This window comes from Protopterus annectens, chromosome 17.part0 (genome assembly GCF_019279795.1).
Source record: "Protopterus annectens isolate FY-2018-M chromosome 17.part0, PAN1.0, whole genome shotgun sequence".
Lineage (NCBI taxonomy): Eukaryota > Metazoa > Chordata > Ceratodontiformes > Protopteridae > Protopterus > Protopterus annectens.
Genome location: NC_056751.1, coordinates 542,667,859 through 542,683,411, shown reverse-complemented (window position 1 = coordinate 542,683,411; position 15,553 = coordinate 542,667,859). Strand labels below are relative to the sequence as shown.

Genomic DNA, 15,553 nt, shown 5'->3' with positions numbered 1-15,553 from the left:
TTAACATCAAAGATTATGGTACTCCAAATAGTCCTCCACCTACTCTGTAACATACAAATAGAAGCCAGGGACAAATCACTACAACAAATGCAAACATCCATAGAAATCTATGTCAATAAATCGAAGGGGAGCAAGGAAAGGGTGGCTGGGAGTTCCCACATATCCCTATGAATGTACTGACATGTAACATCTTTCACTTGATAGAAACAGAAAAGAAGGAGGTTAAGCAAAACAGAGTACGGAAGATGGAGATTTGGAGAAGTTTGTTAATGTACATGAATGAAGCAGCACTAAAAGTAATGGTATGCATGAAATAGAGTAAAAGCCTCAAAAACTATGAAGAGGTCTGGGGGCAAAGACGGAAGAAAATGTAGAAATCTGGAGGAGAAGTAAGATAGCTCTAGAGCAAATTTTGATATGCAGAGAAAAGGATAGCAGGAAACGATTTAAAACAATGAAAGAGTACCAGAGATCTAGTACTGGAACTACCTGGTACTCAGGGAGACGTGGAAAATCAATACTGAGATGTAAACAGGAGAATGGAACAGTCAGGAAGTGAGGGCAAAAGGAAGACAGGAGGAAGTAGAAGAGGTTAATGAGTCAAAGGACCAAACAGATCAATAAAACATTGAGGGAAAAATGAGGCAAGGTCGAAAAAGAAATAATTAGAATCGGGAATGGGAGAAAGGATGGAAGGGACTTGAAGGATACTACCAGAAGACAATTCAGACAGTGAGGAAAATGCGAAAAGTTTATGGAGTGGGAGATCAGACCTCTGAATTCTGCATAGATGGTATCTAACCCCCTTGAGATTTGTAAAGGTTGGCAGAAAGGACAATAGTAGATGTACTAGGGGTATCAGGAAAAAGAGCTAGGAATGATGAACATGTTCCAGGAATGTAGGCAGGCACAAGAGACTTTTTTATTACAAAAGAAACAAATTACCAGTCTGTAGTTTACAACTGAAAGATTGATGCATTCATACTTTAATAACAGAACATTTTTTATTTATCCTTTGTTGATGGGGTTAGTCCTACTATGCTAGTACCCTCCTTTTCAGGAGAGACCCCAGGTGGTATACATGCAACTAGGAGAAATTTGGTCAGGTCATTGGAGAACTTCCTCTACTCTTGGTAGTAGGGTGAAGCATTTTTGTGTGACACAACAGACTTCCTGTTCCTGTTCCAGGCATGAAGGCAGCCTGGAGAAAAAGGGAGAAAACATGGCTGATTCAGCTTTTGCTGAAACTGGAATGAAAGTTGCTGAAAATGTAGTTGAAATGGTAGAACCTGCTACCAGAAGGGTTTTTTTTTTTTTTTTTTTTTGATGATGTGGGTGCAGAAAAAAACACTGAAATTGAAGAAAAAGGAGATTGTGAAGGAAAAGAAGATTGTAGCTGAAACAGAGATTGATTCAGATGAAAACTTTCAGGGGAATTGTTTGAAGAATAGACAGTTACCCCTGAAAAATGCATAATTACAACCGTCCAATCGGGGGGGGGGGGGTTATTTGAAAGAAGTGATTAATCAAAGTGAGCCAGAAAATGAGCAGCAATTTCATGGAGTGACATAATGGAAAAATAGAAGAAAAGGGAGAAGAACAGACTGTGCCAAAAAAGGCTCCAAAGAAAAAAAAATACGTACAAACTGCTGGAGAAAGAACAAAGAAGGGAGAATAAATAAAAGAAACAAAAAAGAAGTACACATGTATGTGTGAGCAGTAAAAAAGAAGAAAGTTTGGACAGGTAAGAGTTTGGGACTATCTCATAGCACCTTTGGGTGTCAAAGCAAAAGAGGTAAGAGCATTTATTTTAATTAATAAAGAGACTTTTTGTGACTTGATATTTGAGACTGGGCAGGGCATGGAAAATTTTTTGGTGCATATGAACAAAAGAAAAATATTTACACATGGTCAGAATATGTGGTGTAAGCTTTGACAGACAAACAAAAAAAAATAAGAATAATGATCCAGTTTAGAACTGAAGTTAATGCAAGAGAACTGAAAGAACATTTCTTAACTATATGTAAAGAAGTATGATGAAAGAGGACTATGGACTGGGAGATGGAAATGTGGAGTAATACTGAAAATGGAAAATGATAATGTTATGCATGTACCTAGTATTATTAATGTTCATGTAATATGGGTTTTGTGACATACAGGGGTCAACCAAAGACTTGTTATTTTTGTGGAAAATATTATAATTTAATCAATGAATGTGATAAAAAGAGATGCTATTTATGTGGTAAAACAGGACATAATGCAAAAAAATGTGATTTAAATTGCAAAAAATGTGGCAATACTGGTCATTCATGGCTAAAATGTGAAACAAATGTGCAAGAAAATGAAAATGAAAATGAAGTTATACAGGTGAAAGGGAGAGAAGAATGTGTCATACAAGAAAATGTACAAAAAGATGTGACTGATAAAGAGAATGTACACAAAGTTAAAGAAAAGAACAAGGAAAGAGAACCAGAGGAGACAAATGAGGAATAAGCTGACTGGCACATAGTAAGAAATAAAAAGAATTTGATAGGGAAGAGAGTTAAAGAAAAGAAAATTCAAAAATATAATGCTTAGAAAAAATAAGAAAGGCAAGAGATAAAAATTTTATTATACTAACTGTTCTTAAAAGCTGATAATATTAACTTTAAATGTGAACAGTATGAAAAATCTTATAAGGAGAATAGGTATATTACAATGGTGTGCTGCAGTAGATAACAGGTATATCACAATGGGGTGCCGCAGTAGAGAATAGGTATATTACAATGGTGTGCCGCAGTAGAGAATAGGTATATTACAATGGTGTGCCGCAGTAGAGAATAGGTATATTACAATGGTGTGCCGCAGTAAAGAATAGGTATATTACAATGGTGTGCTGCAGTAGAGAATAGGTATATTACAATGGTGTGCCGCAGTAGAGAATATGTATATTACAATGGTGTGCTGCAGTAGAGAATAGGTATATTACAATGTGTGCTGCAGTAGAGAATAGGTATATTACAATGGTGTGCTGCAGTAGAGAATAGGTATATTACAATGGGGTGCTGCAGTACAGAATAGGTGTATTACAATGGTGTGCTACAGTAGAGAATAGGTATATTACAATGGTGTGCTGCAGTAGAGAATAGGTATATTACAATGGTGTGCTGCAGTAGAGAATAGGTATATTACAATGGTGTGCTGCAGTAGAGAATAGGTATATTACAATGGTGTGCCACAGTAGAGAATAGGCATATTACAATGGTGTGCTGCAGTAGAGAATAGGTATATTACAATGGTGTGCTGCAGTAGAGAATAGGTATATTACAATGGTGTGCCACAGTAGAGAATAGGTATATTACAATGGTGTGCCGCAGTAGAAAATAGGTATATTACAATGGTGTGCCGCAGTAGGGAATAGTTATATTAGAATGGTGTGCCGCAGTAGAGAATAGGTATATTACAATGGTGTGCTGCAGTAGAGAATAGGTATATTAGAATGGTGTGCTGCAGTAGAGAATAGGTATATTACAATGGTGTGCTGCAGTAGAAAATAGGTATATTACAATGGTGTGCTCAGTAGAGAATAGGTATATTAGAATGGTGTGCTGCAGTAGAGAATAGGTATATTACAATGGTGTGCTGCAGTAGAGAATAGGTATATTACAATGGTGTGCCGCAGTAGAGAATAGGTATATTACAATGGTGTGCTGCAGTAGAGAATAGGTACATTACAATGGTGTGCTGCAGTAGAGAATAGGTATATTACAATGGTGTGCTGCAGTAGAGAATAGGTATATTACAATGGTGTGCCACAGGAAAGAATAGGTGTATTGCAATGGTGTGCTGCAGTAGAGAATAGGTATATTACAATGGTGTGCTGCAGTAGAGAATAGGTATATTGCAATGGTGTGCTGCAGTAGAGAATAGGTATATTACAATGGTATGTTGCAGTAGAGAATAGGTATATTACAATGATGTGCTGCAGTAGAGAATAGGTATATTACAATGGTGTGCTGCAGTAGAGAATAGGTATATTACAATGGTGTGCTGCAGTAGAGAATAGGTATATTACAATGGTGTGCTGCAGTAGAGAATAGGTATATTACAATTCTGTGCTGCAGTAGAGAATAGGTATATTACAATGGTGTGCCACAGTAGAGAATAGGTATATTACAATGGTGTGCTGCAGTAGAGAATAGGTATATTACAATGGTGTGCTGCAGTAGAGAATAGGTATATTACAATGGTGTGCTGCAGTAGAGAATAGGTATATTACAATGGTGTGCTGCAGTAGAGAATAGGTATATTACAATTCTGTGCTGCAGTAGAGAATAGGTATATTACAATTGTGTGCTGCAGTAGAGAATAGGTACATTACTATGGCGTGCTGCAGTAGATGCACATATTACTGTTTTCGAAGATATTAGATTATTAACAGAAGAAGAAAGAACATAAACTGAAAAACTATGGAATGGTGCAGAAGTTTGGAATATGGGGAAAGAAATGTGCTCGGGCATATGCATATTATGTCAAGAAAGCATTAAACTATTAGATGCAACCATAGTGGAACTAGGACAAATTACGGTAATAGACTTGCGATTGAAAAATATGTGCATAGAATTATAGCTTTATATGCATATGTAACAAAAAAGACAAAGAAATGATGTTTAAAATATTCTTGAGTATGTTTGTGTAAATATGGGCATTATACTCTGCTGGTGAAGCACTATTCTCTTGCACTATAGCCAAATTATGGAACTCCCTCCCACCCACAATTACCTCCATACCATCATGCACCCACTTCAAAACTTTACTAAAAGCGCACCTAAAAACATGCTGGCTATGCCCTTGCAACTCCCACTCTAATATCACCCACCCCATCCAAACACTACCTTACTTTCCACTCCACTAACTTCCTTGATTACAGCAAGCTCAGATGCTCATAAGCCTAGTACTTACTATACAGCAGGAATTTCTTATTGTAACATTTGTTAATCTCTGTTATGTACTTCACAGATAAAGATTCTAGTTGTCTACTGATGTACTATGTTCTTCATCTGTAAATATGTTGTAAGTAATTGCTATGTAACTTTTTTATTGCTATGTAATCCAATGCAACTACTGTCTATTTTAACTGTGGAGCTTTTCTCCCTGGGCCTCCACTGAAAATGGACCTACGTCCAGTTGGACACTCCCAGTCAACAAATATATATAAATAAATAAATAGTGGTGGGTGATTTTAATTGTAATTAAAAAAAAAAAATAAGAGCAATTGTGATGTTGAAATGGTTAAAGAAATTATGAGGAGTGGAAAGTTAGGTGTGTGGGAGAATAACTAACGGGTCTACAAAAGGAATGAAATTATGACAGAAATCAATTATTCTTTTAATATCTGATAGTTTAAAGGTTAAAAAAAGGAATTAAATATGCTGAATTTTTGGATCATGTGACTATATGGGTTAAAGTACAGGACAATGAAGAATATGTAAGAACAGGAAAAGGAATAAAGAGAATTAAAGAAGAGGAAATAAATTTAGAAGAGAAAAAAGAAATTATGGAATTATGGAAAAATCACATGAATATGAGAGTTTTATGATAATTGGACTGTTTGATAGCTTAATTTTAAACAGAATTATAAAAAAGTGCTTTTAGAATATACAAGAAAGAAACGAAGAGAGGAAAAAGAGAGATATAAGAGATTAAGTCAAGAAACATCCAGATACTTATTAGAAAAGAAAAATTCCTTTTATGAAAAACAGAGAGAAATATATAAAAAATCAAATTAAACTTAACAACTTGTTATAAAAAAGAAGTATTGTTTAAAGGAAAGAAAGAAGAGGCAGCAACAAATTTGAGTAAAATAATAAAAGAAGGAAAATAATAAGAGGATTAAAGAATACGGAAGGTAAGTAAATATGACAGCAAAAAGGAATATAGGAAATAATTAAAGAATATGTGCTGGGATTATTTGTTAAAAGAGAAGAAAACATAGAAGACATTTATAATGGTAAAAAACTAAATAATGAAGATAATGGGCATTTAGAACCAAAAAATAACTATGAAAGAATTGAATGATATTCTAAAAGAGGTTAGCATGAATTCTGCAACAGGACTGGATGGAACCGAATGTGGTATATAGAAAGAAGAAATGAAGGAGTGGCTAAAAATAATTTTTATAGAAGCTATAAGGGAATGGATAGAAACTAGAATTAAAGTGAAAGAGATATGTACAGAAGTTATAAAATAAGAAGTTATGTACCTACCATAATGTTCGATGTTAGTTGTCTTCTTCTCGCCTTCTTTCTTGCTGGTTGGTTTCGGAGCCGATCCTCGGCTCCGACTCGGCCATCTTCAAAAGCTCGAGAGCTGCTTACTGGCTCGAGGCCCCCCCCCATATCCAATGGTGTCTGGCGCTAGATACCCAGATCTCGTTTGGTAACCTAACTACAGACATAATAATAATAATCATGATAATACAGTAACTGTAGCAGGATACAGGAAACTACTGGAGAGACTGCCAGTCAGAAGTAACAGCCAGAGAAGACTCAGCCAGTGATAAAGAAGCCTAAGGAACTCCTCTCGGTCTACTAGGATAGGGGGATGGAGGGTGGGATGCAACAAAGAAGCTGAGAAGAAGACAACTAACATGGAATGTTATGGTAGGTACATAACTTCTTAATGTTAAGTTGCCTATCTCGCCTTCATTCTTGCTGGTTGGGACAGCATCCCTAGCACCTCAATCCTGGGTGGCTCATCGGAACAGACTCTTCAGAACAGTGGTACCAAAATCAGCTCTGCTCCTGGAGGCCACATCCAGCTCATAATGTGAAATGAAGGTATGTGGATTAGCCCATGTAGCTGCCGCACAAATAGTTTCCATTGGCAATCTGGCCTGAAAAGCCACTGAAGTAGCTAGAGCTCTGGTGGAGTGACCTTTGGGTTTAGCAGGAAGCTCTTTATTTCTTAACTGATATATAAAAGTAATAGTAGAAGTCAACCACCTAGATAAGGTTACTTTTGACACCAGTATGCCTTGTTTTCCCTTAGCGTAGGACAGGAACAACTGGTCTGATTTTCTGATTTGCTTGGTTCTATGCAAGTAAAAGTGTAATTGTCTATGAACGTCCAACTGATGTAACTTGTATTCTGCCTTGTTGGAATAATTTGGAAAGAGCACAGGTAGGTCAATGGACTGATTCAAATTATAATCAGAAGTAACCTTTGGAAGAAAGGAAGGGTTAGTCCTAAGACAAACTCTATCATTGTGAAAAACTAGGTAAGGAGGACGAACACAAAGAGCCTGAAGTTCAGACACTCTTCTGGCCGATGTAACTGCAACCAGAAGAAGGGTTTTCCAAGAAAGAAACTTCAAACAACAAGAAGCTGCCAGTTCAAAGGGGGGGGGTAGTATCAGGGAAGCTAAAATCAAATTCAGATCCCATGGAGGCGGGGGATCTCTTACTGGGGGCCTGAGTAGAGTGGTCCCTTTAAGAAAGGCTTTACAAAGCTTATGGGACACGATGCTTGAATCAGACAGGCCCGTATGAAAGTTTGAAATTGCAGCTAGCTGAACTCTAATCGTGGCAGAAGAGGATCCAGCTCGAAAAAGTTCTGCTAGAAATTCTAAAATATGATGCACAGAGGCTGAAAAGGGATCTATATTTCTGGTCTCTGCACATAAGGAAAAATGTTTCCACTTACTAGCATAAGTTTTCTTAGTGGTCGACTTATGCAAGGATAAAATGATTTTACACACCGAGTGGGAGATGTTCGGAAGTCTGGCTAAGGTCGGAAGTGAAGAAACCAAGCAGTGAGCTGGAGAGATTGAAGAGATTGGTGCAGCCCACCCGACTGATTGATCAGGAGGTCTGGAATTGGGTCCAGGGCTGCTCCAGAAGGTGATGATGCAGGAACGGGAACCAAATTTGTCGAGGCCAGTAAAGGGCAATGGGGATCATCTTGCATCCCAATGTGGTAGCTTTCTGAATTAGTTTGGGAATCAGGGGAAATGGAGGGAATGCATAAAGAAGTCCGGGAAGAGGGAGGAGAGAGAAGAAATTGTCACACTTGCTGTTGAAGGGGGTGGCAAAAAGGTCGCAGCAAGGCTGACCCCATTTGCGGAAGATTTTGTCCACCACAGTCTGATTGAGAGACCACTCATGAGGCATGAGAATTGCTCTGTTCAGCCTGTCTGCTATAACGTTAGACTTCCCAGGGATATGTGCTGCTATCAGAAACCATTGGGAAGAGATCGCCCACTGCCAAAGTCTGAGTGCTTCTCGACATAAGGGGTATGACTTGGTTCCGCCCTGCTTGTTGATGTACCATACTACTGACATATTGTCTGTTTGAATTGCAATGGTCCCGGTGGGAAGAGAGTTCTGAAGAGCTTGCAATGCTAAAACCACGGCTCTCATCTCCAAGACATTGATATGCAGATAGTACTCGTGAGGCTGCCAGGAGCCTTGGACTGTTCTTCCCTGAAAATGCCCCCTGACCCAATCAGGGAGACGTCCGTGGTCACCGTAGCTACTGGAGGAGGAAGAACAAATGGTCTGCCCTGGTTTAATGATGGGGAAACCCTCCACCAAGCAAGTTGGTTTTTGCATGACTGTGTGATCATTATCATGTGAGACATTAGGAGTTGCTGGAAGGACCATTGTGTGAACAGCATCCACTGAAGAATCCTCATGTGAAAACATGCAAGGGGGACTAGTATGATAGCCGCTGCCATGAGACCCAATGTTCTTAGTACGAATCTGGCCTGAATCTTTTTGCATCCTAATAAGACCTGCACATGTCGTCGAATGGCTAACATTCTGTCTACTGGAAGAGTTGCTGATATGTCCTTTGTGTTTAAGTTTGCGCCTATAAAGGTGATAGATTGACAAGGCAACAATGCAGACTTTTCAAAATTTATTGCGATGCCTAGAGTGGAGCACGTTTGGATGGTGTAGTCTCTGGCTCACAGCAAGTGATGCCTGGTGGTTGCAGTAAGCAGCCAGTCATCTAAATATGGAAACACCTGGAATCCTTGCCATCTCAAGTGAGCGGTGACTACTGCCAAACATTTGGTGAACACCCTGGGGGCTGTGGTGAGACCAAAGGGCAGAGCTCTGAACTGATAATGACTGTCTCCCAGCCGGAAGCGTAGGAATTGTCTGGAGCATCTGTCCATTTTGATATGGAAGCACACGTCCTGAAGATCTATGGAGCACATCCAATTGTCCTGACCCAGAAAGGGTAAAATGGACTGTAGTGTGACCATCCGGAACTTTGTTCTTTGAACAGACCCGTTTAGTCTGCTGAGATCCAGAATGGGTCTCCAGTCCCCTGTCTTTTTTGTTACCAAAAAGAACCTTGAGTAAATTCCGGATCCTTGTTGGTCTGCTGGGACTGACTGGATTGCTCTTTTTCTTAGCAGTTTTGAAATTTCTTGAACTGCTTGACCCTTAGATTGGGTGGAACATCTGGAAGGGATTTGTTGGAAAACAGTGGAGTTCAAAAGAAGGGGATTTTGTAGCCTTCAGATACGATAGAAAGTACCCATTTGTCTTGTGTTATACTTTGCCAGGCTTTTGGGTACAGCGATAATCTTCCCCCGACTGCCTCTGAAGGTGGACAGTCGGGCAGCACTTCAGGGATGCTGGAAGGGCTTGTCAGAGAAGGATTCTCTTTGGCCCTGATTTTGCGGACCCCCTCTGCCCCTAGGGCAGCATCTGTTGTTGCTCCCTCCTCTGCCCCTGGAGGGGAACTCTCCACGTGTGTCAGGCACGGCTCCCTGGGGTTTCCGGAACCACATTTTCCCACACTTCTGACCCTTGGGATACGGTCTTGAAGGGGTGGAAAAATGGACTCCAACAGCAGAGAGAGCCTTGCCTTCCTGCTCACACCTGGTAAGGGTATCCTTCACCTCTGGTCCAAACAGAGCAGAACCATCAAAGGGGGTGTTGGTGAAAAATGCCCTGAAGGGTTCTGCAAAGTTGCATAACCACATCCAAGCATGTCTCCTCAAAGCCACAAATGTGCCTGCGGCCCTACTCGCTCCATCAGCTGCATAAGAAATGAGCCGCATGGAGGAGTTTACTACAGAATTTAGAGTTGCCAGCTGGGAGGCAACCTTAGCCTGGGCCCCCACAGCTGATGGATCTTGAAGGGTGTCTCCTAGTTCTTTAAGGAGATCCCTTTGAAGGCGGGTAAAATGGCACAAATAGTTCAGAGACCTCATGGAAAAGGTCGCTGAGGAAAACATCCACTTCCCATATCTGTCCATCATCCTAGATTCCTTATTAGGGGGATGGACAGATGAAGAAGTTTCAGCCAACACCTTTTTAGTGGCCGCTGCTACCACCATGGCATCAATGGGAATACCCATGGTCAGAAATTGCTTGTCTTGAGGGGCAGTAATGAATTTTGTGGGCCTGTGGGGAGTTGGTTCCATTGGGTTTGGAGCTGACCATACCTTTCAAGCCACCACAGACATCAGTGGATCGAAAGGTGGAGACACCCAGGAGGTGGAGGGTCAGAAACCAAATGCATCCAGGAATACCGACTCATCCTCGGAAGGGTTAAGGGTAGTCCAGTTCCCCCTCTGCCTAAGGATTTCAAGGATGTCTGAGAAGGAGACGTCCTCAGAGGGGGATCTTGGGGACCCTTCCGACTCCTCCAAGTCGGTATCTGAAGTGACAGACTCAGGGGAGTCAACATGCTTCCTCTTGCATTTCCTCTTTAGAGGGGGCTCCTCTGAATGAATGGGGGAGGCCTTGGAAGAGGAAGATACACCCAATGGGGTGCCCTGGAGTGCTTGTACCCCACGCTTGGGGTCTGGAGGAGGGGCAGAGGCAGGAGCAAGCACCATGGGGGAGGAGCCATTGAGGTTGACCGTGAGGCTGACTCAGATGCCAGCACACTCCTCATGACCTCGAAGGCACCCCTTCCTGATACCGGATAGGGCTCCGGCCCCAAAGAGACCGGGATCCTTCCTGGCATCGAGAGAGATGGCTCCAAAGCCGATGTAGGAGCCAAACTCACCTGCACTGAAGCTCCGAGAGGGAGAACGGGGTCGGACAAGGGTCTGATGCCACTCGCCCCCTCAGAGCCGACGAGGGAGTCCCGGTGCCCAGATCCCTCCAAGGACGGCACCATGAAAGAGATCGGAGCCGACAACAGAACCAAAAGGGGAGGTATCGGTGCCAACGGACCCACAGTTACAGCCTCAGCATGCTCTGGCTCCAAACTCAAGGGATGAGTCAAAGCAGGAACTATTGCAGAAACAGGTAGAGCCTAACCCTGATGAAGGGGGCTGGATAGCATTTTTGCCAGGGCCTGTGACTTTAAAAGCCTGCTCACCACTTTCTCCAAATCATGGTCAGATAGCCTAGATGACTGAGAAGAGTGGGATCGATGACTCCGCTCCAATTGCAACAAGGGTGACCCTGGAGCCGAGTGTATCTACTCCAAGGATGGTGACCTGGAGCATTTTCGACTCTCTGATGGTTCCGACGGAAGAGTCGGGGCCAACTGGGAGATAAGTACTTCAACTCCAGTCAGAGCCGAAGTTGACTTAGCGATAGGTACTTCGGTTCCAGACGGAACCGAAGTTGAAGCAGAAGCCATACCCGGTGACGGCTCTGAGCTGGGAGCCGACGGCTTCGATGGCCTAGAAGGTTTCACTGACTGAGCCTTGGCTGGTGATCCTTCAGGTTTAAGGAAACCTCTAAGGATAAGCTTATTCCTACGCTCCTGCAGGACTCTTGGACTAAAGGCGTGACACACTGAACAAGAGTCCTGCAGGTGTAGGGAGCCCAAGCAGTAAACACAAAAAGTGTGACCATCTGTCAGAGGCATTTTCTGACAGCATGAGTCACACTTCTTGAATCCCAACACTTTTGTGTCTTTAGACATTCCTGTAAAGGAAAATCAAATACAAAGAAAGCAGGTAACTGGAAAAAAACACACACAATCCACACAAGTTACCACACACTAACAGCACTCACACTATATAATATAAGACCTACAAACTACCACAATTTCTAATGAAAAATTTGTCTACCATACAAAAGAAAACAAGGATAAGCCTCTAACTAAAACAGCTTACCTTAAAAAGGCAAAACGGGAGTGGGGGAGGGAGGGGAAAACTCTCTAAGGGGAAAACAAGTTTTTAAGGGGAATTAAACACTAACAAATTACCACAGAACCTATAACTATGCTATGACAATAAGTATATATCTAATAAAATACAAAAAGTCCTAAGTATTATGAACAAAGTGAAAAAATACGACCTGAGCCAGTAAACGCAACCTCGTAGCAGAAGCGGCAGACAAGATCTGGGTATCTAGCACCAGGCATCATGGGATATAGGGGGGGCCTCGAGTCAGTAAGCAGCTCTCGAGCTTTTGAAGATGGCCGAGTTGGAGCCAAGGATCGGCTCTGAACCCAACCAGCAAGAATGAAGGCGAGATAGACAACTTAACATTTTATATTTAGAAAAGGAAATAAAGAGGAGATAAACAATTGTAGACCTATATATATTGAATGATATGGATTATAACATTGTTATGAGAATAATAAGCAAAGTGTTACAAAAATGGATAGACGATATGACTAAAATGTATTCAGAAGAAAAGGAAGTCAAGATTAATTATGGATAATAAGAGAAATAATTGATGATATCTTAAATAAAAACCTAGATAGGGCATATAAGTAAAGTGTATGATAATAAATCATTGTGGGGAATTTTGCAAGCATATAATGTAAGCAAAAAATATTGCAAGTAATAAAATCTGTTTATGAAAGGAACTGTGTGAAACTAAATGTAAAAGGCTGGATTGCGGAAGAAATAAAAATAGAATGTGGAATAAAGCAGGGCTGCCCAGCTAGTAGTATAATTTTCTCATTAGTTATGATTATAATAGTGAAGGAAATTCATAAAATGACAAGTAGTGGGAGATACAAAATGATGAAGGAAGTACAATTGCCAGTAATGTGTAATTATGTGGATAATATTGTAATAATTGTTAAAAATAAGGTATGCATGGAAGAAGTAAATGAAAAATTAAGTATAAATTAAAAAACAAAATGGTTTAAGTATAAAAAGAAAAGTAAAGGGTTTGGTTTTGAAGGTATGATAGGAGGTACTGAGTTCAATGAAAAATGTATAGATATATTAAGAGTAACATATTTATTTATTTAGTTAGTTTACATTTGTTGACCGGGATTGTCCGACTGAGCTGAAATAGCCCTTTTTCAGTGGCGGCACAGGGAGGAAAGCTCCACAAACATTACAATAAAGGTTAAACATTAGCAATTGACAAAAGAATTGAAAATATTTACAGTACATGTAAATAAATATATAACAATGATATACAATTTTGACAACTATTTGGAAGGAATGAATAAAGACAACAACTGGATAATGTACTCAGAGAAGTAAAGGATATGACTTATTTTTGGAAATCACATAGATTTTCATATAGAAAAATCACACTTGTTGATCACCATGGTAATAGGAAAAATTGCTTGTGTTGCTAATATTTATATGAGTCTTATTAAGTCCAAAAAGGAGCCAATGATTACATTTTCTTTTATGTGGGGCTCTAGACTGAATCTAGTCAAAATCCATAAAGCAATTTAATTTGCATCAATTTCATACTGGGAATAAAATACACTCATCTGATTATCTGATTGCTAGATGCAGTCTGGAAAATAATAGCTGGTTAGATATACCAACATATAAGCAATATATTCAAGACAAAATTAAAGTAGCATTAGACATACAAACTAAAACTTTTTAAATATCCTAGGCTTCTTTTCTAATATAAATAATCCATCTAAAGGTATCTCATACTTGTCAATCATATATAAGATTATTAGAATTTAATTTGTTCTTTCTGGATTGTCATACTGGAATTACTCAACAAAAATAAATAAAGAAAATTTTCTGAGAAAATTAAGAAAATATCCTTAAAATCTGCAGGAAAATCAATGTCATTTCTATACTGGAAGATTTATACATGGACATTTTTCCACAGAGTTTTTCTAACATCCCACAGAATTGCTGTTATATATAAACACAGAAAAAAATGAAATGCTGGAGCTGCAATGAAGCAGACTGAAGTCATATGACCATGGAATCCAACATACTATCATTTCTCTGGACTGATTTTAGAAGCTTTTGCCAACCACTGTGGTCAGATAATTTCCTTGATTTTGTTCACTGGCCCAATCCCAGCTGTTATTCCAGTATCGCAAATACTTCTTCTTTGGTCTGTCCTAGCTAGTGCAAGGAAGGTTATAACTAAAAACTGGAAATGCAAAACTGCTCTCTCTTTTACTAGTGAATTTATCTGAAGCCAAATCTGTTTATAAAAATGAATTATCGACCATAAAAATGAAAACAAAAAATGTAACTCATCAATACACAGCCTGGCAAAAATTGAATTATCTATTTAGAAAGCTACTAATTGTTTTGTGTATATCATTCTTGTTATGGACTTTTGTATATAGTTTTGTTTTATTTTGTTACAAATTGTTGAATTGTTGGAATATGTAAAATCAAATCAAAACTTAAAAAAAAAAAAAAGAACGAAAGAAGACAGCAACTGGAAAGAAAGATAAATGAAACTTATTAAGCTTCTGAGGACTGACATTAAAAACAACATAAACTATAAGGGGCAAACCACTATGAGAGCATGGATTAAAGTAGAGGTTCCTCGGCATGGGAAAAAGATGGCAAACATTGACTAGAATAGGGAAGGGAAAATGAGCAAACAATAGGAAGAGTTAGTGGAATACTGCACGGGTAAAAATCATAACAGGAAGAAGGACAAGGTGAACCCAAAGGGAAACCATGGTGGGGTGAGAATAAGGTAGGAAATGAAGAAGTCAGCCACTGATGACATATGGTGTACCATGTATGAGGCCTACATGTGAATGTAATACACTGGATAGAGAATAAAGTTAAAAAAAAGGTTAAGAGCTATACAGAGTGCTGTCAGAAAATACACTGTGATAAAAGGCCATTAATAATAAAAATCAAGCACATACATTTGACACCAGTTTGCAAATAATAACCCATTAGTTGCTAACTTACTGAATTAATGCAATGGAAGCACTATTACATTGTAAATTTTAGGTATAATGCTACCACTATATTTTTGGAGATATTCATCTTTTGATAACTTTGATGTTTCATATCCATATCATAAACTGCAAAAAAAACTGAATTAGTATAGAAAGTTAATGCTATCAATACAGATTCAATAACATAGATAATTACTTCCAAACACTACAAGAAAAAAAATGTCTTTCTCCTGTTTGTGCAAATATTCACTCTGCTACAGATGTATAAAACTAAATCATTAAGATAGAGGAAGTATGGATACTTATCGCATTAACATTCTTAAATGTTCTGAGTGCTTGTGAAAGGTAAATACACAAATATACTGAATGTTATTGGGAGACCTGCAAGTACATAAGACAGTGTACAGAAATTAAACATGCAGAAGTATCAGTGCAAGCTTTAACAAATAATGACAACTTACAATCACATTCCCAGTGCCAGCAGCAGTGG

General features: G+C 39.3%; 1 protein-coding gene across 1 annotated transcript in view; it reads right to left on the bottom strand.

The window, feature by feature from the left end:
* Positions 1-15,553, bottom strand: part of LOC122791456 (mucin-2-like) — a 539,946-nt gene that overhangs the window by 66,926 nt on the left and 457,467 nt on the right. Inside the window, exon 38 of the mRNA XM_044059201.1 lies at positions 15,525-15,553. This exon is cut by the window's right edge and continues 146 nt beyond it. Coding sequence (XP_043915136.1) covers positions 15,525-15,553 — 29 coding nt within the window. The remainder of the gene's footprint in view (positions 1-15,524) is intronic.